Here is a 25,808-nt window from a genome sequence, read left to right as displayed (position 1 = left end):
AACACAGACAAAAATGCTCATATCCTGTAATATATCTGAATCAGAATCAATGCAGCTTCATTCGTGATTCTGCTTGTATGCTTGTAGTGTGTGTGTGTGTGTGTGTGTGTGTGTGTGTGTGTGTGTGTGTATGTTTAGAGACATGACATTACAGATCAGGCTGAAGCATGCATTTGCCCCGTGTCTGCCCATGAAATACGGGTGTGTGTGTGTGGGTGTGTGTGTGTGTGTGTGTGTCCGCAGAGAAATGATAGCAGCTGTACTGTGATGCAGATGTCCTCAGACACTGAGGCAGAAAGAGCAGCTCTGAAGGTACCAGCCTCCCACACAAACTCAGGAACCATTAAAATAACACACACGTCACAGGAACGCCTTGTTTGTGCATGTAGTTATTATATGTGTGTGTGTGTGTGCGTATTTCTGTCTAATATACTGTGTGTACTGTGTGTTTCTCTGAGCCTGTATTCACAAAATGCATTGGTGTGTGCGTACACAAAATAGGCCTAAATGAGGAATGTGTGTGTGTATGCATGCGTGTGATTTTCCGTGTACTCATGCGCATCTGTGCATGTTTAGGGAATACTGTGTGTATTCCAGTAATGATTGACCCTGGACTCAGTCTCTCCACATTGACGCATCAGTGTTGCTTTAAACGCCTGTTACCATGGAAACAGGCAGCCGGCATACAGGTCTGGTACAGACAATGGCCCCCCTCTCTCTCGCTCTCTTTCTCTCTCTCTCGCTCTCTCTCTCTCCATCGTTTACCCAATTTTCTCTCTCACTCCCCCTTTGTCTCTCTCAACACATCTTCCCATTCTTTGTTTCTTGCCTTGATTTCCATTTATTCACGTCAGTCTTACCTCTCCAAGGTTTCCCCCTCCTTTCCCACTCTCCCTCGTTTCATTCAGTCTGACGTTTATACCTCTCTCTCAATTTATTTACGTCAACCTTGCCGCCACGCTCTCACATCTCTGTCTCTCTCTCCTTTCATCACTCTCTCCACTTGTCACGCCATCCTCTTCCATCTCTTTCCCTTCATCCATCTCTGTCTAACTGTGCTCCATCTCCTTAGATTCCTCCTATCTCTATCTCCTCTTTCTGTCCATCTTTTCTTTCCTTTAAGCTGTGTGTGTGGATAGAGAGCTCTGGTGCTTCGTCAAACACACACAAATGCTCAGAGAGGTATTCATCATAGCACACAGTTAGCGCCAATATACTTGTTTTAACTGTATCTTTGCAGACCCATGACCACTACGCTTATAATAGGGTTCTTGGGAGTATTGGGTGTGTGCATCCTTAAAATTGAATACTACATATTTAAGCCCATAAATGGGGCAGTATATCAGGATCAAACATGACAACAACAATGCTGCCAAGCTTGGAAGAAAAAACTAATATATGCTGTACATACTTTTTTTTTTTTTTTTTTTTTGCAGCTACAGCCTGACCTGGTACTCCTGGCATGACCAGTAACTCTTGGTGGCTAATGTTAAAAAACTTGAGATCTTTAGATATATATTGCTGTTTAACTCACATTACTTTGACTTTAGGATTATTCTCTACTTGTGCTACTGTAACAATACATTGTACTATTTACCATTTTCCTGTAATTACAATCCTGGCTGGGGCTGTTTATCCACTAAAGTTATATAAGCTAAGTGTCCCCATTATGCTTACTTAAATTGAATTCTCACTGAAATCTTCTAGTGTCACCCAGATCACCCAATGATACATCTGCTGATTTATCTGCTGCCGAGTGGACATACATTTTATTCCTCCAAGTGTGTGAACAATGCTGCTAGCATCACAGAGTCCTATGCAAATACACACCTGTGGCACATACAGTACATAGTAGCAGACAACACAGATGTTAGACACACATCAACACCACGGCCTCACCTTGCCGAAGCTGCCCTTGCCCAGCACCATCAGGAAGTTAAAATCAGCCAGCTTCATGCGATCTTGGTTGCCATTGGAGTCGAACCGGGATGCAGCATTGGCCGCCTTGCCTTCTTTGTTCTTGTCTGGTCCAATCTTAGCTCTCTACATGAGAGAAGAGAATTGGGGATGATATTAGACGCAACCTTCAACATTTAAAGAGACTACAGGCTGCAAGTGGACAAATAGAGGGTGAAGTTGGCAAATAAATGTATATACTAAGATTAAAAAGGTTATAATGGGGCAGCTGGTGATATAGGGCGTGTCAACAGTATTTGTTGAGGGAAGTAAAAGATTTACTTCATTTTCCCAAACCATATTTGTCTTGACCAATATATGGCATCATAACCAACATATTGGTAGGCATTACCATGACTTTGCACTTTACTTCATGTGACAATGAAGTTGTTGTTGATTCAGTATTAAAACATCTCAAGCTTTCAGAGGTTTGCATAATGGCAGCTCGTGAGGAAAAGGCCTTGAAGGGAAAATGAGTTAAACATGCATTTCTTTAGCATGCCAAAAATTAGGGGCCAAGAATAACATCCTTTTTTTGTGTATCATTAACATGTATGTGAAATGTTGTCATCATTTGAGAAACTCACATTAGTAATGCTACTAATTATCTAGAGCCAAGTCTTATTGCATATGGCAAATGTGCTAAATATGCCAATGATATCAAAAGATGTTTGACAGCTGCTTAAAAATGCCACATTTAGGACAGGGGAAGCATTTTCCTACTGGAGCAAAGTTATCAAAGATCACTGCCAACACTACAACATACAAAATATATTAGAAGCTTCACTTTACAATGAAATAGTAGGCAGAAACCCATATTTCACACGTCAAAGTTATAAACAAACTAGGAAAAGAGAAGACAAAATCACAGCCAGTCACATTTTAACTGGTAGTGAAATAAATATCACAAAAAAACATACATGCTCAACATTGTTGTAATAACTTATAACTAAATAAATTTGGGGCATTCTAATATCACAGAGAAAAACTTTTTTTTAGAGAGACAACAGTGGAAGTGATACATATGTTAAAAGGGGAAAGTTTTTTGCCTTTTGGTTCATTCCATTTCATTTATTCTGTGAAGGCACGTCACATTTTCCATAAAAAATATGGCCTCCCTGTGAGTCTGCCACTCTATTCAATCATGACTGTCACCACTTCCCTTGTTTCTGTCCTTCAAACACTCACTCTGAGAGTTTTTGTACCATTTCTCTCTTTCACTTTTCTCTATAATTCATTTCTACTTCATCTTTATAAATGTGGCCTGTGTCTGTGACTCTCCATTTATTCATGTCTGTCACCACGTCTCTGTGTCTCTCCGCTATACAACTGTCTCTCTCGCAGTTCGTTCCTCTCTGCCTCGACCTTGTCACACTCTCTCGTCCCGTCTCTGTCGTAAGAAACTATTTCATCTTATAATCTAATCTATTTATCATCTTATTCTCCATTTTGTTAAGCTATGCTTCAATTTAGTCTTAAGGCATTTACAAAATGCCTGCACACTCAGAGACAGAGGTGCAGAATGAATACATCTTATCCTATCTTATCTTAAATTGCTGATCCACACTGAGGCTCTCTGCACTTCTTCTGTCCTGTGCAGTAATTTCTCCACAGCTTTGTCTGGAAAATTGTCAGAGTGAAGCATCCAAGTACTCTGCTGCTCCCCACACTGTTTGGTGTGTGTGTGTGTGTGTGTGTGTGTGTGTGTGTGTGTGTGTGTGTGTGTGTGTGTGTGTTGCAACCCATGCGGTTCCCGACTCATCAATGGATAAAAGGCTCTATCTGTCTCCATCTGTTCTGAGACACACACACACACACACACACACACACACACACACACACACACACACACACACACACACGCAGTTGAGGTATTTGTGAGAAGCAGAGCATGCTGAAGGCAGCACTCTCAAAGCCTTCAGAAATCAATGCTGCTCTCTCTGTCTATGTGTCCAAATATGTTTGTGCACATTATAAATGGTAAAGAATAAGGATGAATGGCAGCAGCAAAATCTGATACATTTTTCTATTTCTCCCAAAATAGGTTTAAAGTGAATAACGAGTATTTATGAACCTAATTGGTGACGGGAAATGCATCTGCACCTGCATGTGTGTGAGAGAGAGAAAAGAGTTAGAAAGTAGGATAGGCAAAGGTAAGAGAGAGAAAGGAAAGGAAATACAGAAACAAAAAGTAAAAATAAAGAAAAAGTGAGGTGGAGGAGGACTTAGGGGGAAGAGAGAAGAAAAAAAATGACAGAGAAAGGGCAGTTTACTTTACGGTTTTTCAATAAACTGGAAAAATTTATTTTGATCAAAACGTCTTCGTTAAAATGAATTGAAATGAGATACAGAAATGTGTCTCAGCTTTAAATGAGGATATATTCATTGTAAATCTAGCGCCCTGCTTCCTAACTTCCTCCGAAGTATGCTAGTTTGTCTGGGTCTGGGTGTGTGCATAGGTACAACATGCATTATTTATCACTGTCTGTCACTGACTGTCTTGTGTGATTCTGGATGAGGTGAATGGAGGCATGCAGGTATTGTAACCAAAGTGAAGTCTCTCTCTGTTTGTCTCTGTGTCTTTCTTTCTCTCTGCCATCTCTCTGAGAGCTACACCCTAGAAGTTGCCTACATGCTTTTGTGTGTGTGTTTGTGTATGTGTGTGTGTGTGTGTGTGTGTGTGTGTGTGTGTGTGTGCGTGTGTGTGAATGATAGCTGGCCCCCCGAGAATGTGTCTCAGTGAACGTCTGAGGATCATGACCTTGAGGAGATGGAGGGAAAGAAAAACAGATAAAGAGAGAGAAACACACAGGGGGGCACTGAAGGTGACAGAGGACAAAACAGATAAGTGAAGAAGAGAAAGGAACGCAAAATAAAGATGGGGAAGGAAGGGAGGAAAGAAATGGGAGGATAGAAGGCTGGCTACAACATTCTAAACAACAGATCATCCACAGGAAAGTGAGTAAGACACCTACACTGCAACACCCACTGAAGAAGAAATGATTTGGGTCCAAAGGTAGATTATCGGGGGGGTGGGAAAGAAAAAAAATTTTTTTTTTGGGGGGTTTTTACCAATGATTCACCTAAATATTTTCTGTTTAAACGGTACCGCCCATGGTACATACATCATATCTGTTTCCAGCAAAACAGAGCAAAAGCAGAAAATCCATGTTATGTACTTATTTATGAATGAAATAAATGTCAGACTGACTGACTGGTGATGTGCATTCGTCTTGGAAAACAAATAATTCAATATCACTCATATGTCTGTATGGTAAATATGAGGCTACAACCAGCAGCTGGTTAGGAGGGGTGTGCAAAAATATATATATATATATATTTAATTTAAATTGTATGTCTTCTGCAATCACATGGGAAAAGTAACTGCATTTACATACTGTGAATCGTTTTTTTAAACCGAGAATCATTTTTTAATCGAAAATCGATTTTGAATCGAATCGTGAGTCTAAAAATCGATATTGAATCAAATTGTGACATTTTCTGAATCGTGCACCCCTACTGGTTAGCTTAGCTTAGCACAACTGGAGACAGGGAAACAGCTGGACTGACCCTGTTCAACTACCGGCACCTTGTTTTTACACTTCGGTTTTCACAAACCAGATATAACATGTTAATTAATGAGCTTTAGAGGTGCTGGTGGATTTTGTTACCTTTGGACAATAGCCAGGCTAGCTGTTCCCCCTGTTTCCAGTCTTTATGCTAAGCTAAGCTAACCGACTGCTGGCAATCCTCTAACTGCAACTGGAGCTGGGACAGGTGAGAAAAAAAGAGCAAAATTGCACCCAAACAGCTCCACTTAACTCCATGGTCAACATATTTCAGAATGACATTCTGCAGTTTAGTGTCAGCAAGACAGAAGGAGAGGAAGGAAAAAGGAGGAAACACATAGAGCGGGGTTATCCTCTCCACTGCCAAATTTGTGTTAATGAGTGGGCCTACTGGTCTCACACACACACACACACACACACGTCTGGACCTGCAGTGTGCCAGACCGGATGGTACTATAAGTGTGCCTGTGTCTCTCCAGTGTGCCTGCCAACTGCTAACAGCTCTCCCAGGGAGGCTCTCACTCAGACACACACAGATGCATAGTGCACACACACACACACACACACACACACACACACACACACACACACACACACACACACACACACACACACACACACACACACACACACACACACACACACACACACACACACACACCCACCCCAACACATTCCAACACATGCAGGCACACATTTGAAAATGCTTCCAAATAGAAACACAAAGAGACTAAAAGGTGCGGATTCACACACACCTCAAACTTCTGCCGTAGCTCCTCGTTGCCCTCCTCCCCCTCTGGAGCAACGGGAACATTGAAGTACTCGCCTTCCTCCTGGGAGAGCAGCTTAAACCTGAAGAGAGAGAGAGAGAGAGAGAGAGAGAGAGAGAATATTTCCAGTCAAATCAATTCCCAATTAGTTTATACAATTTAAGCGTTTAACTGCTTCCATTAGCTGAAGCTGCTGACTGTTAGTGCACCGATTTAAAGTCCTAAAGAATAATCAGCTGATTATTTAGTAATTCACTCTCCTTCATGGTGATCCAGCAAAGCCTGACAGAGATGGGCCCAAAACACAGCTGAGATGCGTATTATTTAATAAAATCAATAGAATATAATTTTTCATATTGGCCCCATTACACAAGCTCGTACCTCACAGCATCAACATGGTATTGATAGTAAATACCATTGTGCTGGGTCTTTATGTTTTAGTGACACATATCTTAACTTTGAACAATTTTCCTTTTATTTTTTTCCGTTTTCATTCTCAGAAAATGTGGATCCTGTTGGTTGTGAGCATTTGCATCTGCACCATTCCTGTTTTATTCTCTTTAGTTTATTGACTTTTTGGTGCTATGTAAATAGTTTGCTGTATTGCTGTATGTGGGCAGTGCCGTCAACAAACAGCAGTTTGAAAATGTTTTATGTGGCTGCTGTTGACAATATACCAACCTGAGAGGGAGCTTAACAACCTGATTCAATCAGACATTTGGACTTTTAAGTGCTGCTGTCTGTAAGTTAAGTTATGTTACCATATGCACAAGAAATGCTGTCACAAATGTGAATACTTAATGATTTGTCCACGCTCCACGTCTGAGTCTACACCACCAGTTTTGGCCTTAGATGTAACTTGGAGGGATGCATATACTGACTTAAATCGGTCCGAGGGGTATTTGTTTCATTCACTTGTTACATGACATGTTTGGCATTTATATAATTTGCTGCTTTATTACAACAGATTTTTTTCTCTCTTTAGACAGCCATGCGATCAGATCGGTGCTTCAAGAGGTTATAGCTGATATCCTTAATGTCTTTTACTTAAAATATTATTATTATTATTAAATATAATGTTCTGTAACATCAGTCTTAGAGCTCTACTTTCATGAACCTGTGGTGTGTCACGATTTACAGTCAAGTGTGCCCTGCCCGTAGCATTGTGCCAAAAGGGGGTGTGCCAAAAGCACTTTTGGTGATTTCATGACCAGGCTCTTGGATACGCTGAGGTAAGATCAGAAGACATACACTTTCATACATCATGGGTGTGTTAGAGTCTGTGACTATCATGGCCATCCACATTCACTATTACCTAGCCCTCATGTTGTCCTCGGGTCAAACTAACCCTAACCCATTTTCAAAGTTTTTTTATATCATAAAATATGGGACGTCAATAAAGCGCCGAAAATGTAAAAAAACAACAACAAAATACACGACAAAAGCAACAACAAAAAAATGATGAAAAAAAAAGGTCAATAATGCAAAAAAAGGCAGTTATCAAAAATAAGCACCCAGAACATTGAAAAAGTGACAAAAACATTGGGAAAAAAGCGGAAAAAAATATCAGAAAAAGCGATTAAAATGTTTGAAAAAGTGACCAAAACTATGAAAAAAACCATCAAAATACAAAACTTTGAAAAAAGTGACTGAAACATTGGGACAACTAAAGTGTTTTTTTTAGGGCTGTCAGCATTAACGCGTTAATTGCGATGCTCAACTCTTTTGAACACAATATCAAATACCTCCCATAGATGGCAATAAGATAGAAACATACAGTAGTTTAGCTGCTTTAACAGCTGTTTTGTTCATGTCCCTCTCACTCTGTTCCTCCGCCTGGCTGCTGGCCAGCAGGTGTGAGGCATCGGAGCTTCACGTGGACGGAGTAGTGGAAAACATGCACTTTCACAGGTTCACTTTGCTCTGAATATCAGCTTTTTAATGGCATCTCTCAGCCTCCACCATTCTACCTCAAACGCTGGCATCTCATTAAAAACCCTGACAGGGCAGCGTCAGCAAAAAGAGAGGAAGAGAGGAAGATAGAGAGATACAGAGACTGAGCGAGAGAGAGAGAGAGAGAGAGAGAGAGAGAGAGAGAGAGAGGGTGGGTGGGTGGTGGAGAGATAAAGAAGAAAGGATAAAGAGACGGGGTACAGATGCTTTGGCACGGAGTATCACCAGAATAAAAAGAAGAGCTCCAACTAAAGTATTTCTCCAACAGTGCAGTAATGAACAAGGTCACCTCCACTCTCCCTCCTCCTCTACCTGTGCTGCATCTCTGCCTTAATGTCTCTCCACTACCTCCCCCCAATTCATCCACCCATCCCTCCTTTCATCTCACCATCCATCCACTCCTTGTTTCTGGAGCTCCGAGATGCCGAAGGACAGTGATCCCATGAAGTCGTTGCGGCTAGTCAGGTCCCAATCCCAAATCTCCACTGACAGACGGCGGTCCTTATCGTACTCCTTCAGGTGGCTGGGAGAAAAACATGGACAATCAACAGTTGGATGATGTCGGAGAGTGATACCTAAAGGTGTTATATATATATATATATATATATATATATATATATATATATATATATATATATATATATAGTTTGACCCTTTCCCATTAACTGTTAAAGCCACATGAAAGCAGTCTTTGCCATAACAATATGTGGCCTCTTAAGCATGCCTCGTATAATCCCTCTAGTAATCAGATTCACCTCATTTTCCATATAAAGTAGAAATGTCTCTTACTGTCTGTAAGTGTAGCCTGTGTGTTTACATTCAGGCTTCATTCAGACCACACGTTTGAAGAAGTTTATAAAAAACCTTCTATCATCTCTTACTTCAATGTGTTGGATAGGTGCAAAAAAATTGCCTTTTGAGTTGAACATCTGCACCCAGATGCTTGAAATGCAAATCTCTGTTTCTTTCCATGCAAACCGTGATGAAGCTGATTAAAAATGTAATTGGAGCCAACTGCAGGAAACTACCCCAAAAGCAAGGTTTTATGAATATAAGGAGCCAGATGGTTTTATCTGAGCGCCAGCGGTTACACATGCGTGGAAAGACGATCACGATGTGATGCTCTAAAAACACTGCAGTTGGTAAGTGAGAGAGATGGAAGAGAAAAAAAGAAAGGGAGAGACAGATAGAAAGATAAATAAAATAAGAGAGCACCAAACATGGTGTAATAAAGCCTTACAATTTAAATGTCTCATTCCAGGTGGGGTTGAGGCAGCACTTTATGGTCTTGGTCTTCTGTTTACTCTCGCTGCGGGGATCTGGGATCAGTTTAAGCTTCACGTAGGGGTCTGACAGACCGTTGGGGTCCATAGGAACCAGATTCCTGCCCTCTCCAACTGGGGGGAGAAGGATGTAGAAAAAAGGAAAGAAAGAGGGAGGGTGATAGGAAAAGAGAGGGAGAAGGTGAGAGAGAAAAGAAAACATTTTGAGAATTTACAATGACATTTTGTGAACAGAATTGGAAATGGTTTATGTGTGCGAGTGCAGAGCTTGACTTTTAGAATCATAAGTGAAAAAGACTTAAAACTCAGATTTTCTATGAGCCAATTTGTTTTTTTTTGTTTTTTTTTACAGGAACCCAAACCATGCTACTACTACTACTCATTAAAAATGTCCATTAAAGTGCTCATATTATGCTTTTTGGCTTTTTCCCTTTCCTTTATTGTGTTATATATCTTTGTATGCATGTTACAGGTTTACAAAGTGAAAAAGCCCAAAGTCCACCCCAAAGGCACTTACCATCTCCAACAGAAAACACTGTTCAAACTGCTCCAAACAGCTCTATTGTAGTCCAGCCTTTACTTCTGTGACGATCGTGCGTCACTTTGTAACACACGTTATAATCCTAGCTGCTAGCGTGGCACGCCCTCATACTCTGCTTCTGACTGGCTAGTAGTCCTTACCTAGATACTGAGCATGTGCGACTCCCAACAAAGATGGAACAGAAGTGCGATGCCTCACTCTGTAGCTAAAACAGAGAGCTCAACACACAGGGTGAAAAGAGGAGCTGCAGCAATGTGCAGTACAACAGAAATATGGTGTTTTGTGAAAATTAAACCATGTAAACCTATTCTGATATAACCTCTAAATACAATTATGAACCTGAAAATGAGCATAATATGAGCACTTTAAGAAAAATAAAAGACCCAGTATTACCAATAAAACATTTTGCTAGTAAACAGAACACTGAAACACAAGAGAGAGGAACAGAGAGAATCATGATTTGATTTTCCTTAAAATATTATTATTGTTGCATATAATAGTAACCAAACGTAATTAAAATTTAACCTTATGAATCACTTAAATAAAACAAACTAAAGGCCACCTTCAAAGTTAATAAAACATTTACTGTACACAGCTTTACAGTGACTAGCTTATGTAGATCATTACCGTTTTAGTTTTATTTTCTTAAATTTTCAAGGGAACAACACCTGCTGTTGGCTTCATATCTACAGTGCTGCGTTTCCAAACGTCCTACTCTAAACCTGGCGGACAACAATATTGGAGGAGCTGGTATGAACTCTACTCTGCAATTGTTTAGCCATTTTCCTTAAAAGCTATAAGAGGCGTAAAATGATGATAATTACCACTTGTTTGTATTTATATTCCACTCTGCTGGACTCTTTTGCACCATAGCCTGCATGAATGGAAACAGCAGGCGGGTTTGAACACACCCTCATTGTACTTGTGCACATGACCTTGAGCAATTATGCCAAAAAATGAGGGTCTTAGAATTGTATTCAGAACCCACCAGTAACTCATCATAATTAATTTTTAACCCATATTTAGCAGGTTCATTTCAAGCGCTGTGTGTATGTGTGTTTGAATTTGGAGAGTGCATCCTGTCGGTAATCTATTTAACAACAAAACTCTCCGCTGAAACCAACTAATTAAATAGGCATGGTAAACTTGAGGCAACGAAAAACACACACACCAGATACCCTAGAGTTGTATTGGGGGTTAAAGCCTTGAGGTTGCCAGATCTGTCTGTAATGACCATGTAGACAGATGAAGGTTGCCAGTTCCAACACTAATCCTTCTTTGTAGCTGTCTGTTATTGGGCTGTAATTGTATTCCAGTGGCGTAACATCCCCTGCGATTGGAGTGTGTGTTAATTTGTGCGTGTGTGTGCACAATTATTGTTGCTGGTCAAGTTCTGAGGTCACATCCAATTACCAGAAGCAGGGCTGGTGCTGCTGTGTCTTAGGCAGCTCGCTAGGGAAGCACTCAAGACAGACAGACAGACAGACACACACACACACACACACACACACACACACACACACACACACACAAACAAACCTTTCCCCACCCACCATTTAAACACACACGCACGCACGCATGCACGCAACTCACTGGTTCAAGTTGGGTGCTCGGCCTCCAAAAGAGGTGACATTACTGATTTATAACCTTTTAAGAGCACTAAAAATCTAACCTGACCCTGCCTAGTGCTCAAAGATCCACATGGAGAAACCTAAAACTATAAGTCTTTGGTATCTCAACTTACCGGTTCAGTTACACTAAGCATGTGGTCACACAAATAAAAAAGGTGCATTTTTTCACTTTGGTTTATGATTCATACTACTTTGTTACAAACAAACCCATAGGCGTAATTTACAGGGGGGATGACACCAACCCCCCCCAAAAAAAAAAAAATCTTATAATGATGAATGAAAAATATTAACCGTTTAAAAAACATCCCGAAACACGTGTGCTGTTTGAATCTGCAGTAAGTTTTGACCAACACAGGATAATATCATTTTCCTTTACATAATTAAAGACATTTGCACTATAACTTGATGCAGAGAAGGCCCAAATAGTTGCAGGTAATGAAGTGTTTGATGCTCAAATTTTCCTGGGGAGGGGGGGGGAGGCCAAGAACCCCCGTTTAGAATTTGTTCAATGATGAAACAAACAGCATCGCAAGACAGGTGGAGATCTCAACCCCCCCCAAAGTTGAACCCAAAGTTAGGCCCTTGCAAACCAATACTACTGATATGTTCATTATTGGACCATTTTGAATGCTTGTGTCTAGGGATCCTCACTGACATCTGGTCCAGGACCCGAGTTGGGCTGTGTGACTCTAATGGGGTAGTGCCTGGGTCTCAATATGTCTAATACCTGAACAGACTCTGAATCAGCTCTGATCCTGCGCTGCTGCCAGTGTTAGTTGATTCTCTCTCTATTTGGGTCTGTTTGGCTGACATCATTTTGAATCCAGTCTAATCATCCTAATCGGCCTATTTCTGGTTTATTTCAAATCAAGTCTGTCTGTTCTGGGGATCAGATTGAGTTCTCTTGTTGAAAATAATTTGTGAACATTTGAGATTGGGTAGGCTATGCTGCACTTTACTGCACTTAAAAGGTGAATGCATCTTCTCCGGTGGTCTGACGGTTAAAAAGCAATTGAAGAAACAATTAGATTTAAGTGATCCAGTAAATAAGACTGCAGGTGAACTTTTTTTTCAAAGATAACAAAGAGGCACTGTTTGAAATAGAGGAGAAGGGAGGAGACAGCATGTTATGTACAGTAAAATGAGTGTTAACCGTCACATCATACTGAAGCCGGTCCGTCTTGTATTGTCACTAGAAATTAAGTGCACATGAGTTCACCTGGAAGTGACAATTTTCAGTCTGTCTTATTCCAACATGATGTTGAAACATGGGTCAAAAAGCACACATTTGCAATAAAATGTTTTTTTTTACAATTATCAATTGAGATGCACAGCTCTCAGAGCTGCGGGGGACATGTGGCACCCTTTTAAACCATGACTGAAGGGAGAGCTTCACAGCCAGTTCGCACCACGCGAATGAGGTTTTCATGCTGCTAAAGTCGCTATGCTACGCTAAGCTCTGAGAGGTTAACCACAGCACAGAGCCAACGGCCAGTATTAAACCCTCAGCGGAGCAGGTCAATAAATATTAGATGATGCCTGTTAAAGTGACCATCAAATGCTGGTTTAGGTGAGCTATAAAGAGTGTAGCATGCCAAATGGTCTCATAGGACACTTACAGTAAATAGAGAAGGGGGTGTGTGTTTTTGTGTTTGCTTGTGTGTGAGTGAATGGATCTGCTTGTGCATGCACAGGTGTGTAATGTGCATCTGACTGTGTATGCATGTGTGCAATCCTTGCTTTCATACAGTATGTGCTAATTGCAAAGAGCTTGTCTGAGTGTGTGTGTGTGTATGTGTGTGTTTGTGTGAGAGAGAGAGAGAGAGAGAGAGAGAGAGAGATAACGCGTGTATATGAGTTTACAGGGAGATAAGAGTGCAGTAACAGCAGAATACTGTATGTGCACAGCAGCGTGGGTGTTGGCAGTGCACCTTTTCCCATGTGAAACAGCCTCATCAGAGTCTTCGTAGGATTCTTATGTTCTGTCCAACTGCTACTGGCTTTTATATGTGCTGCAAAATAAGTGAAGCTTAAAGGTGCAGTAGGTAAGACTTATAAAACTAACTAATTATTTCATATTTGCTGAAACTGACCCTATGTTTGAGTATCACTACATGAAACAGGTAATTTAAAAAAAAAAAAAAAAATCTGGCTCCTCTGGCACCACCTACAGCCTGTAGTGTGATTTGCAAAAATCCACAGCTCCCTCTTCACATGCACCAATCATGGCTAGGGGGGGGTGTCTAACTGTGTGTCACTGCTCATGCACATGCATTCATTCTCCCTTGTGGGGATCTTCCCAATCCTACCTACAGCACCTTTAAGCGAAGCACATTTATGTGTTCAGTTTGGCTTGTTTGTACATGTGAGAACATACAAAAATCTGCACCAAGAGGCCTGATAAAGAGTCTAGATCTAACCGTGTGAGATCAACATCTGTTTTAACTAAATAAAACAACCCCAAAATGAGTTTAATAGGTCAAAATAGACAGATGTTGACTTGATGTTCATTTTAGAGTCTATATTCCTATATGTGTTGCTATCTGGCGCCAACAACCGAGAGGTTCATTTAGGCGCACAGTCCATCAGGACTGCTACTTTAGGGACTGGAATTGTATTTGTTTTGACTTGGTTTACTTTCCAACGTGACTAACCTAAGTCTGAAATATATCAACCTTCCCCTCTGTGCTTCACACCTAAGAAAAGGGCCCGTTGATTGATGTTGATCACAACCCTAGCGGAGTGTGATCCCAATCCAATAAAGAGACAATCTGCATTCAGTTAACGCACTAACTTATCACTGAGAAATGACAGGTGCAACACCTGCTGTTTATTTCTGCAACGTGAGCTATTCAGTAGTCTTTAAGTGATTCTGATGTGGGTGTTTCCTGCCACATTTCGGACATTTTGGATTAACAAGAGTTTAACTAAAGTCTGCAGGTTGGAGGAGCAGTGTGAGGTCTGTGTTCCGCTTTAGTCAGAGGAAATGTATTAATCCATAACTAAATCCTGGCTCTGTTAGCCTGGTGCTACCATGCTGTATGATAGTGTAGCAGTTACTAGCTGATCTTGAATCATTGGATTATTTGAGTGGTGACAAGTCAAATATCAGTCTATTAGGATCAAAAGCTTTATCATGACTAATTGGTACAGTAAAGCATACTTTTCAGAACTTTTCTGACATTAGATTTGAATAAAATTTAACAATTCTGCTCACTTACAATTCCTCCTGCTGAGCTTTAGCGTGAGAGCAGGGTCCTTCAAACAAAAATGATATAGTATATACAGTAAAGTGTCTGGCAATTTATGTCAGGTTACGTTTTTTAACTCCCAACAGGGGCCATCCAGAAAATCTCAAGACACCACGTTTTGGCAAATGTTTCACTCATGGACTTTTGGCTCTGCATACAATTAATGAAACTGCTATTTCTTATATTCTTAAGGTTCTTTTGGAAGCTTGTTATGTTTTAAACTTTGCTTTGACAGCCAGAGTCATCGTAAGTGCTTTCCAGAGCAAAAATTGGACATTTGTGACTTCACACAGCGATTGTCCAGCTGTGTGGAGGTGAGGTTTGAACCTCTCTCTTAAGCTGTGTTCTCTCATTCTTTACACAAATATTTCTGTCACTTTTCATGAGAACAACCGACTGCAACGCCATTGCAACGCCCCCCCCCCAAAAAAAGGCAGATTCTGGCCAATATATATATATATATACATACACTACAGTATACCCACTACAATACATTAGACCACACCACTGCAAGAGAGACAGTCTCAACATGTTCACCGTTATCCCCATATGTAAACAATTCTCAGCCTCCTCTATGACGCTTTTTTCACCCTGCCTTTCAGAACAGCTATGAAGTCATTTAGCAGAATGTGCACTACCAAAGGAAGGGGGCACCTTACAAGGCCCCTATCCCAGGTCCAACTGCATTCCCCCTGCTGGATTGTCCTTGATCTAGAATGATGCTGATCCTCCATCTCCGTGGGCATAGCTCTGCCACTGACCCTGAGCTCTGATCTCCCAGTGACAGGGGAGGGAGGTGACTTAAAAGTGAGCAATAAAGTGTCACTTTACACCCATGTCAATTGCTTTGATTAAATCCACGACTAGTCCACGGCACAAATGCATATTTCAGTGTGGCAGCCATTTCCACCAGCTCCAGATACGTTAAGCTGTAGAATAATTCCTAGCGGTTTTACAATTCTCTGTGCTGGTGGGTTTTTTCTCCACCTCACTGCAATGAGGAAGTAAGCTACTGGTGGCTCCACACTGACCCCTGTGGACATAAATTAGTACTACACCTCCTACTGCCTGCTATCATTGCCCGTAAACTATTACCACAAGGAAAATGAGAGGATTTTTATCACAGCTGGCTGGAAACAGGAATGTAACACAAAACGTGTGTATTTATGCATACAAATTGCCACTTCAATTGTAAGTGTGCAAGTGTTGAAGATACAATCATTGCTGGCTGGACAATAATGTAATGAACTCTGGGACTGATCAACAGATATGACTAAACTTTTTTAAAATAACATTAGCTGTCAATTTTCCTTGCCAGTTTCTACAATTCAGCTCTATTGTATTCTATTCTGTAGCACTTGTGAGGTTAAAATGTACTGCTGTCCTAGCAGTCTCTGTGTGATAAATCTGCTCTCTTATCATTTCCCACAGTAAATCCCAGCTAATGATCAGTCTACAAGCGTGGGAACCAGGAAGAGCGAGTAGGAGAGAGGGATGAAACCCAGCAAGAGGGAAAATGCTTTTACATACAGAAATGGGCAGATCCAATGTACTGGATGTATTGTCTCTATTCAGGACATTCATACCTGTTAATGCTTAAAGCTCTGGGTGTGGAGGGGTTGTCTTGGTTGACACGCCTCTTCAACATTGCGTGGAAGTCTGGGACGGTGCCTAAGGAGTGGCAGATACTGTGGGAGGTTCTGCGGGAGTACGGGGTGAGGGGGTCCCTTCTCAGGGCCATCCAATCTCTGTACGACCAAAGCGAGAGCTGTGTCCGGGTTCTCGGCAGTAAGTCGGACTCGTTTCAGGTGAGAGTTGGCCTCCGCCAGGGCTGCGCTTTGTCACCAATCCTGTTTGTAGTATTTATGGACAGGATATCGAGGCGTAGTCGGGGTGGAGAGGGGTTGCAGTTCGGTGGGCTGGGGATCTCATCGCTGCTTTTTGCAGATGATGTGGTCCTGATGGCATCATCGGCCTGTGACCTTCAGCACTCACTGGATCGGTTCGCAGCCGAGTGTGAAGCGGCTGGGATGAGGATCAGCACCTCTAAATCGGAGGCCATGGTTCTCAGCAGGAAACCGATGGAGTGCCTTCTCCAGGTAGGGAATGAGTCCTTACCCCAAGTGAAGGAGTTCAAATACCTTGGGGTCTTGTTCGCGAGTGAAGGGACAATGGAGCGGGAGATTGGTCGGAGAATCGGCACAGCAGGTGCGGTATTACATTCAATTTATCGCACCGTTGTGTAGAAAAGAGAGCTGAGCCAGAAGGCAAAGCTCTCAATCTACCGGTCAGTTTTTGTTCCTACCCTCACCTATGGTCATGAAGGCTGGGTCATGACCGAAAGAACAAGATCCAGGGTACAAGCGGCCGAAATGGGTTTCCTCAGGAGGATAGCTGGCGTCTCCCTTAGAGATAGGGTGAGAAGCTCAGTTATCTGTGAGGAGCTCGGAGTAGAGCCGCTGCTCCTTTGCGTCGAAAGGAGCCAGTTGAGGTGGTTCGGGCATCTGGTAAGGATGCCCCCTGGGCGCCTCCCTAGGGAGGTGTTCCAGGCACGTCCAGCTGGGAGGAGGCCTTGGGGGAGACCCAGGACTAGGTGGAGGGATTATATCTCTAACCTGGCCTGGGAACGCCTCGGGATACCCCAGTCAGAGCTGGTTAATGTGGCCCGGGAAAGGGAAGTTTGGGGTCCCCTGCTGGAGCTGCTACCCCCGCGACCCGACCCCGGATAAGCGGATGAAGATGGATGGATGGATGGACTGCTAGCTTGTCAGTTGCAGAGTATGAGGGCGTGCCACGCTAGCAGCTAGGCGAGCATTATAACGTGTTACAAAGTGACGCACGATCGTCACGGAAGTAAAGGCTGGACTACAATAGAGCTGTTTGGAGCAGTTTGAACAGTGTTTTCTGTTGGAGATGGTAAGTCCCTCTGGGGTGGACTTTGGGCTTTTTCACTTTGTAAACCTATAATGTGCACAAAAAGATATATAACACAATAAAGGAAAGGGGAAAAGCCAAAAAGAACAATATGAGCACTTTAAATAAAACATAAGGCAGGTCAGGAAACTCTTCAGGAAAGAGGCGAGCCAAGATTTAACCTATCCCAACAAGCTTGAAATATATTCACTCGTAGACAATCATTTATTAAAAACAGGGACTGGTGAAATGCTGTGCATTTCTTGGATAAGTTTGTTGTTAGATTATGCTATTTTTGTGCAAATGACTGGCCAGATATAGATGAAGATGCTTCTAGAAACATTTGGGCTGGGGTCTAAGCGTCATACATTACAGTTGTATCTGTGCCACAATCTGTGCTGGACTGGGAAAGGACCTCATCTTAATGCAAACACCACTAGATTACACACTGCTTGCAAAATGAATCAATAATGATGAATTATGTTCAAAACAAAAACAGTATGTTCAGTATTTGTGTTGACTTTCTATCAAACTAAATGTAGCTTCTATCAAGTATACTGTATTGATTTATGTATTGACACATTTACTTAATAATCACAGTGTATGTTGATGTTCTTTCTGCATCAGTTTGCTGGAATAAAACTGGTATTAAACACAAAATAAACAAATGGTTTGTGAATCTCATATTTAACTTCTGTTGCGTCCATCCTTCCCCTCTGAGGGTCTACCAGTAGAGGGAGACAGATGACTGGTATTCTTGAACATGAGTAATAAACAGGAGTATCTGGGCAAATGTCTTAAAGGCTAATGACTGTATGAGTGTGTTTTTTTGAGATATACTTACTGGTAACAGTGAGTACATTAGTCTTGACCTCAGCGGTGATCTGGAGGCGACCTCTCCTCTCAGTGTGGTCTGTCCCACACAGGCTCGGCACATTGGCCACACAACGCTTGTGGATGTTCATCATACAGTCTGGAAAACACACATACACACACATGCAGATATGTATTGGTAATGTTATTTAAGTGTGTATTCTCTAAACATAGAGTATTTATTTACATGGATGTGCGTGCCAGCAAAGACTGGTGCACTATACTATATTAGTTTAATGTATAACACAGTTTTTTCTGAATTGCTAAAACACTAAACTCCATTCTCTGAACCAAATACTACAACACAATCACAAAAGCTACAACACTAACGCAAAAACTACAACACAAATACATAAGCGACAACGGAAGTGAGTGTGTTGTTGACAAACGGAGCCAGAGGACGAAAGTTCTTGTATGTTTGAGAAGTAAGTGAAACATGGTAATAATTATGATTACTGTCGCTACGTCATTGTTACAAATAAGCAATGTTGTTCAATATCTTTTTTTATTTTCATATGTATGTACTCTGCCATACATATATGCAAAATGTGTTTATTATATGAAATGCTGTAAAAAAAAATAAAAATAAAAAAAAATCTGTAACTGCATGCCCTGGACACTGTGTTCTCAAATTTTTTGAGGTAATGTCTAATGAATGCTCCGTAGTGTTTAGGTATTGACGGGCTGTGTGTATGATCTGAAAGCATTGTTTGAGTTTCCCAGCAGAGTCAGGTGTTTTGCGAACATAGTTTGAGAATTTAGTTTTGTGTTTACAGTTTTAAGAAAATGGCTGTGTCTTAGCAATCTAGAAAAAACTATAACAATAACAATATACGTTTTGTACATTACACTGCGTGAGACCATCAGCTATATGGAATATTAAATGATACAGTATGTACGTGTGCAAATGCCGGCATGATCAATCCAAAAGAGTTAGGCATGAGTGGATGTGTGGGTTTAAAAGAGTACATACGGTCACATCTCATGCCCTGGTGTATGAGGCCGTAGAGCAGAGAGCCACAGTGGTCGCAGAAGGTCGGGCTGGAGTAGGTGTGGATCTTAAACTTATGCTTTGCCCTCGGGTCCTGGTAGGAAGGAAAGAAAGTTATTAAGTAAGTTAGTAATAAAGATGAATCAATAAAATCTATATTCAGTCACATTTCCTGTCTTCTACTCCCTAGCACATTAGAAGTAAGGGAGGAAACACCTTTCAGAATAAAGCAGTGAACATTTCGTCAAAGATTTTCGTGAAATGTCTGTTTGCCATATGTGCATGTATATGTTAAAAAAAGTTAATGAATGCTCCAATGGGTTTAATTTATACAAATCTTTAACCACATTACCAACCAACCTCTAAATCGCTATCTTTTATTCACCACTTCTTTGTGCACTTTCTGTATACAGACAATGAAGCATTTAAAATTCAGCCCTACACCTTAACTGGAGTCTTTACCTGGGTATCTGCACTGTAATCTGACCAAGATACGTTTTATTGAATTTCAGTTTAGAAAGACTACACATCCAGCTACATGTATGACCTGTGTGTGTGTGTGTGTGTGTGTGTGTGTGTGTGTGTGTGTGTGTGTGTGTGCGCAATAGAGCTCTGTAGTGGAGTCAGCCTTCCATGAAGTTCATTAAGCCTCATTTCAGATCAGCAAGAGTTCACAACAATCACACGCACACACACACACACACACACACACACACACACACACACACACACACACACACACACACACACACAGGTGTGGCCTAGTTGATTGTTATTCAAGTTCAAGGTCACAAGTTAGCTTTAGATTGAGAAATTTGAATTCAGGTACCCTTCCTTTTTTATGAACATCCGGAACTAAGGCGTAACTAGGACATAAACACAGGCTATTTGTGTGTGTGTGTGTGTGTGTGTGTGTGTGTGTGTGTGTGTGTGTGTGTGTGTGTGTGTGTGTGTGTGTGTGTGTGTGTGTGTGTGAGAGAGAGTGAGTGACACCTGCAATCATGGCTCAGTGGGCTGTTTCAGTGGCACACCCCCACCCACACACCCACGCATGCACGCACGCATGCACGCACGCATGCATGCACGCACACGGGGATGTTTCAATGTAGGAGTTCAAATATTTCTGCCAAATCCGTTCAGGTAGCGACGACAAGTTGGTGTGTGTAGACAGATTTCTTTGACATGCGTGTGTTCATGTCTTTTTACCTCATGAGCTAAAAAAATGTGCTGATTGATTCCTTCCTCTCCTGTACACCTGTCCTGGAAAATAATGTTTAATTTAGGCTGCCACTGCCTGAATTATACCCAGCTGTCCCAAGGCATCTTCAGAAGCGTGTGTGCTTGTTAAGTCTGAATGATTGTGCGGCTGGCTGTGATCGCCTGTGTGTAGGTGTGTGGGTTTCTTTACACAACTGTGTATGTGTTTGCATTTGTGCGTGTGCATGTGTCTGTTTGTTTCTCTGCTGGTTCTCAAGGACAAGACCACCTCCTGCTTGTTTGTGTTCCTCTGAAAAACAAGGGAACATTTGTGCTGCTAAAGCTCCAGTGATGAGCAACTGCAGACTGGGAGAGATACGAGGGCTGACGAGAGAGGCTGCCAGCTTCACACACTAATGATTAAATACATCCCACCTTGAAAATTCAAGGATTGATCAGAAAACAAAAAAGGCAGGAAAATAAAAAATAAAATAGTGAGTAGGAACAAAAAGACATGACTTTTTCAGCATATGATATTTCAGAAATCAGAGCATGTGCTTTCTTGTTGATGGATGATCAGAAGATTGAGATAGAGAGAGTAAATGCTGTGATGCTAATTCATCTGTCAATCTATTTTACTGTACAAGTGTTACAAATTGAAACGCTTTGAATCACGCCTGTGTTATAAGTAGGCAAATGTCCCCTATGGGTTCCAAACCTTTTTGGCTTTTGAGTTAAGTGTCTACCTGTGACCCCCTTGAAATAAGGTTCTGGCCTCAGTGTGAGGTTCATATGAAGAAGTAAACATATCCAGTATCTATCATCTGACCAAGCCAAATTTGAAAAATCATGTCTGTTGAAAAGTTTCCATCATATCAAGTAATATCTGTCTATAATTAAATCCTAAAATCTCACCCCCTTCAAATCAAGTGAACAAATGAGCAGGCAGCAGGGAGAATTTCAATCGGTTGCATTTTGATTCAGGAGTTCTCTAGAAATGTCTCTCTCTCTAAACAAGAAATAAGAAGGCAGACTGCTGCTGTAGAATGAAGAAAAATAAAACTTCATTTTAGAAAAAATGATTTACATTGAAATCAAGTAGAAATATTTGGACTTCAGTGCGATTGCTTTACTCGTTTGTAAAGCAGACGACTTCAAGGACTCAAGTTACAAGCAAAAATATGTTGCTGAGAAGATTTCTTTTAGTGTACTTCTGACCCTTCAGGTTTATCATGGGGGCCCCTCGACCCACTACTTTCTTTTTACTGTGGTTAAGAGAGATGTGTAATGTGTAAATTTAAGAACAGTTTGATTGTAACTGAGAAGATTGTAAGCGAGAAGGTGGTGTGGAATAGTTTAGGTAAAACTAGCAAAGGCAATGCAGTAACATCTTTAGAAACAAGTCTGCAGCCATACTAGCAGCTCTGTGAGGCTGTACTTGCGCACAGTGGTGCTTTAAGCTAAACGTTACCATTAGCATGCTAACATGCTTATGTGTAGCAGGTATAATGTTTACACTTTTAGTTTAGCATATTAGAATGCTAACATTCACACTAAACACAAAGTGCATCTTTAGTAATACTATTAAAGTAGTTGTAAATTTTTCTTTTTTTTTTATCTCTTTTTTTGAATATTTGTTCTTGTATTCTATCATTATTTCTTGTATATTCTGTATGTGTGCTGTGTTTCTGATATTTTGCTGCTGTAGCACTGACATTTTCCAATTTGGGATCAATAAAGTCTATCTAATCTAATCTACTCTGATCTAAAGATGATAGGAATGTAGGAATGTCATTTGCAGGTGTTTGGTCATAAACATATTGTAAAAACTATTGACCAAATTCAACTTCTGCCCTGATGATGGCGCTAGTATCAAAATCAGGGGTGTCCCAGAGTCATTTATTAATTTCAAGGGGGGCATGAATGTCCGTACAAAATGTTATGGCAACCCATCCGATAGTTAGCATAGACATGACACTAATACCAAAAATGTCAACTTCATGGTGGCGCTAGAGGTAAAAGCAGAGACGCACTAAGTCAGCAGAATTTATCATCTAGCAACCATTAATGTCTGTACAAAAGTTCATGGCAATCCATCCAATAGTTATTGATATATTTCAGTCTGGTCCTACATGGTGGACCATTGTGCGGTAGTACATTAATAGACGTAGTAGTTTTTCTATAATTTCACACTACAGTTTGTGTACACTTGGCATGTACACTTGCCATGCATGTTGCCAACTTTTCCAACAGTTTCAGCCTCTTGTGTCACTTGATTTTACCCCACTATACTATACCACTAATTAAAAGCAGATGGTACGGCATGGTGTGCTTGGACAAATTTAGTGTATTGCATGGCATATGTTGTGTTATTGGGTGTCCAAACTAAAAGCCTGCTCATAACATCAGCACACAATGCCAGAGCAGCCATTAGTCAGTTCTTACACTTACACACACACACACACACGCACACACGCACACACACACACACGCACGCACGCACGCACGCACACACACACACACACACGCACACACACACACGCACACACACAAACAAACAAACAAACACACACAGTTTTCTCACACTATCTGCTTTTGTTTTGGTTGAACACACGGCTGTCCATTATTTTCCCTGCCAGCAACATCAGTCAACCCCCACACCCACACACACACACACACACACACACACACACACACACACTCCTGTCATGCCATTCATGATGCGGTGTGACAGGCAAGACAGACAGGCAGGTTCACAGCTGACAACACAAAGGCTCCTGGCTCGCAGTCACTGACATAAAAACTATTTCTATATTTTTTTCCTTATCGATTTTGTCTTCAGTCGACTCATTCTATTCGAGTTAGTGCTTACTGACTTTCTGTCATTTCTACAGTTCATCATCTAGCACACGGAGTCATTTTATCATAAACCTGCAGTGTTTCAAAGAACTTTTCTGCTTGTGGTCTGTGTTCTAAATGGAGTTAAGCAAATTATTTAATGTTAAAAATGTGCACATACACTACCATGTTTTGATAACCGATAATCGTGCAAGTCATTTTGTTGGTAAAATTGACAACCATTTCCTCGCTACAACTTCTCAATTATGAGGATTTGCTGTTTTGTCTTTTTGTTTTCTTATGTTGATAGTAAACTAAATATCTTTCGGTTTTGGGATGTTACTCAGACAAAACGTGTCACCAAGGACTGTAGGCTATTTTGATGGACTTTCCTCCCCTAAACGGTTTATCATGTCGTTGAGAAAATAATCATCAGATTAATCACTTGATCTTTTGGAACTAACATTTGAGTGCTCCATGCCGAGGCTCTGGAACGTTCTACCCCAGGAAAAGTCTGCTGAGTCAGTGATCTCCTTTAAGTCCCTTCTGAAAACACAGCCGACTTTTATCGCAGACTTTCCTGATTTACTTGTTTTAATTTCCTTTGAACTGTCTTTTATTCCCTTTAAAACATGTATTTTCTTTTCTTTTTTTTTCACTGTATTGATTTTTATATCCAAAACTTTTTTGTTTTGTTTAAAGCTGATGATTTTATGACTTGACTGTTTTATTTTGCTGCCTTGTGAAGCACTTTGTAACGTGGATTTTGAAGTGCTCTATAAATTAAAAGATTATTATTATTTAGTTCACCTTATACTGTGTGATAATTCATAATACCTTAAAAGCATTTCAGTAGACTGAATAATGGAGGCAAATAATGAAACTAGTGACATACCTCATTTTGCACAGTGTTGCTGTAAGTTAATCAAAGTGATGCTTTGTTAAAAAGCCAGCAAAAAAAAAGCCACCAACATACTTAGAGTGAGCAAACAGGCACTTCTTTTAAATTACATCTTTCCACCCACTCTAATTCATTAATGGACTGCACAAAAAGAACAAAGTAAAATGTAATAGTACAGAGGCTGCAGCAGCTGCCTTTTCTGTCCTGATCAATAAAACAAATCCATTGTGTTCATCCCCATCAGGCTTGTAATTCTTCCTATGGGAATGTTTACGTTAAGTGTGTCTTTGAGAGAGAGAGAGAGAGAGACTATTTAAAGGATTTCTTGTTGATTCTTTTTTTTTGGGGGGGGGGGGTTTGCAAAGCAATCACTCTTGGAAAAAGAGGCTTAATGGCATCACAAGAGCAGTAAAGAATGACTGATAAAAACAGGAGTAAGGGAGTACAGCGAGGGCTGAGGGTGGTGGTTTCATCTTCACACCCTAAATGTAACTCCTCTCTTCCTTCCCTTCCTCCATATGCTTATCGCAATGTCTCCATCACTTTGTTAGCCCTCTTCCTTTCTCAAAGGTTAACTTGTGGTTTCTAGCAGGGTTTTTAACCATCTGGTCACACATTCTGTTGTAAATGTAGTGAATATTAAAATATATCAACGTATCTGAATATGGTCGTTTTATTCTATAATTACATCCAAAGAGAAAATACCATTTTCAGGTGTTTTAGCATGCAGAGAGATGTAGGATCTCCACATAAGGGAAAAAGAGAAATTTTGTGACACAAAAAGACACACGTGTAGCCCAGCTAATATGCCAAAGCGTGTCCAGAGATACATTTTAAAACATGAATACACCTCCATTTATGAATAAAAACAAGATTTCCAGAAGCTTCAAGTGAAGGAAATACCTCAATGTTTCACAATTGCCAATGTTGACTTATATAATTTGAACACTGAAAGAATCACTCAATGTGTTGTGCAATTTGATAACAGAAACCAGATAGCAAATTTTACAGATGGCAATTTAAAGCTCAGAAGTTATGCATTACACACACACTATTTGATTTAAAAAGACGCAAAATGCTAAATGTTCTCCCGCTTTCTTTGAAATCACAGGAATTGGAATCAAATGGTGGCACGGACACT

At 40.8% G+C, this 25,808-nt stretch overlaps 1 protein-coding gene across 2 annotated transcripts in view; it reads right to left on the bottom strand.

The window, feature by feature from the left end:
• LOC144530423 (protein kinase C beta type-like) overlaps nucleotides 1-25,808 on the bottom strand; it is a 102,483-nt gene that overhangs the window by 38,867 nt on the left and 37,808 nt on the right. For both annotated transcript variants that reach the window (XM_078269995.1, XM_078269994.1), the window contains exons 4-9: nucleotides 19,714-19,825; nucleotides 18,712-18,840; nucleotides 9,489-9,645; nucleotides 8,637-8,771; nucleotides 6,281-6,377; nucleotides 1,900-2,043 (exon numbers count right to left, since the gene is read on the bottom strand). In XM_078269995.1, coding sequence (XP_078126121.1) covers nucleotides 1,900-2,043; nucleotides 6,281-6,377; nucleotides 8,637-8,771; nucleotides 9,489-9,645; nucleotides 18,712-18,840; nucleotides 19,714-19,825 — 774 coding nt within the window. The remainder of the gene's footprint in view (nucleotides 1-1,899; nucleotides 2,044-6,280; nucleotides 6,378-8,636; nucleotides 8,772-9,488; nucleotides 9,646-18,711; nucleotides 18,841-19,713; nucleotides 19,826-25,808) is intronic.

The sequence above is a fragment of the Sander vitreus genome, chromosome 15 (genome assembly GCF_031162955.1).
Source record: "Sander vitreus isolate 19-12246 chromosome 15, sanVit1, whole genome shotgun sequence".
Classification (NCBI taxonomy): domain Eukaryota; kingdom Metazoa; phylum Chordata; class Actinopteri; order Perciformes; family Percidae; genus Sander; species Sander vitreus.
This window is presented reverse-complemented; position numbering and strand designations above follow the sequence as displayed.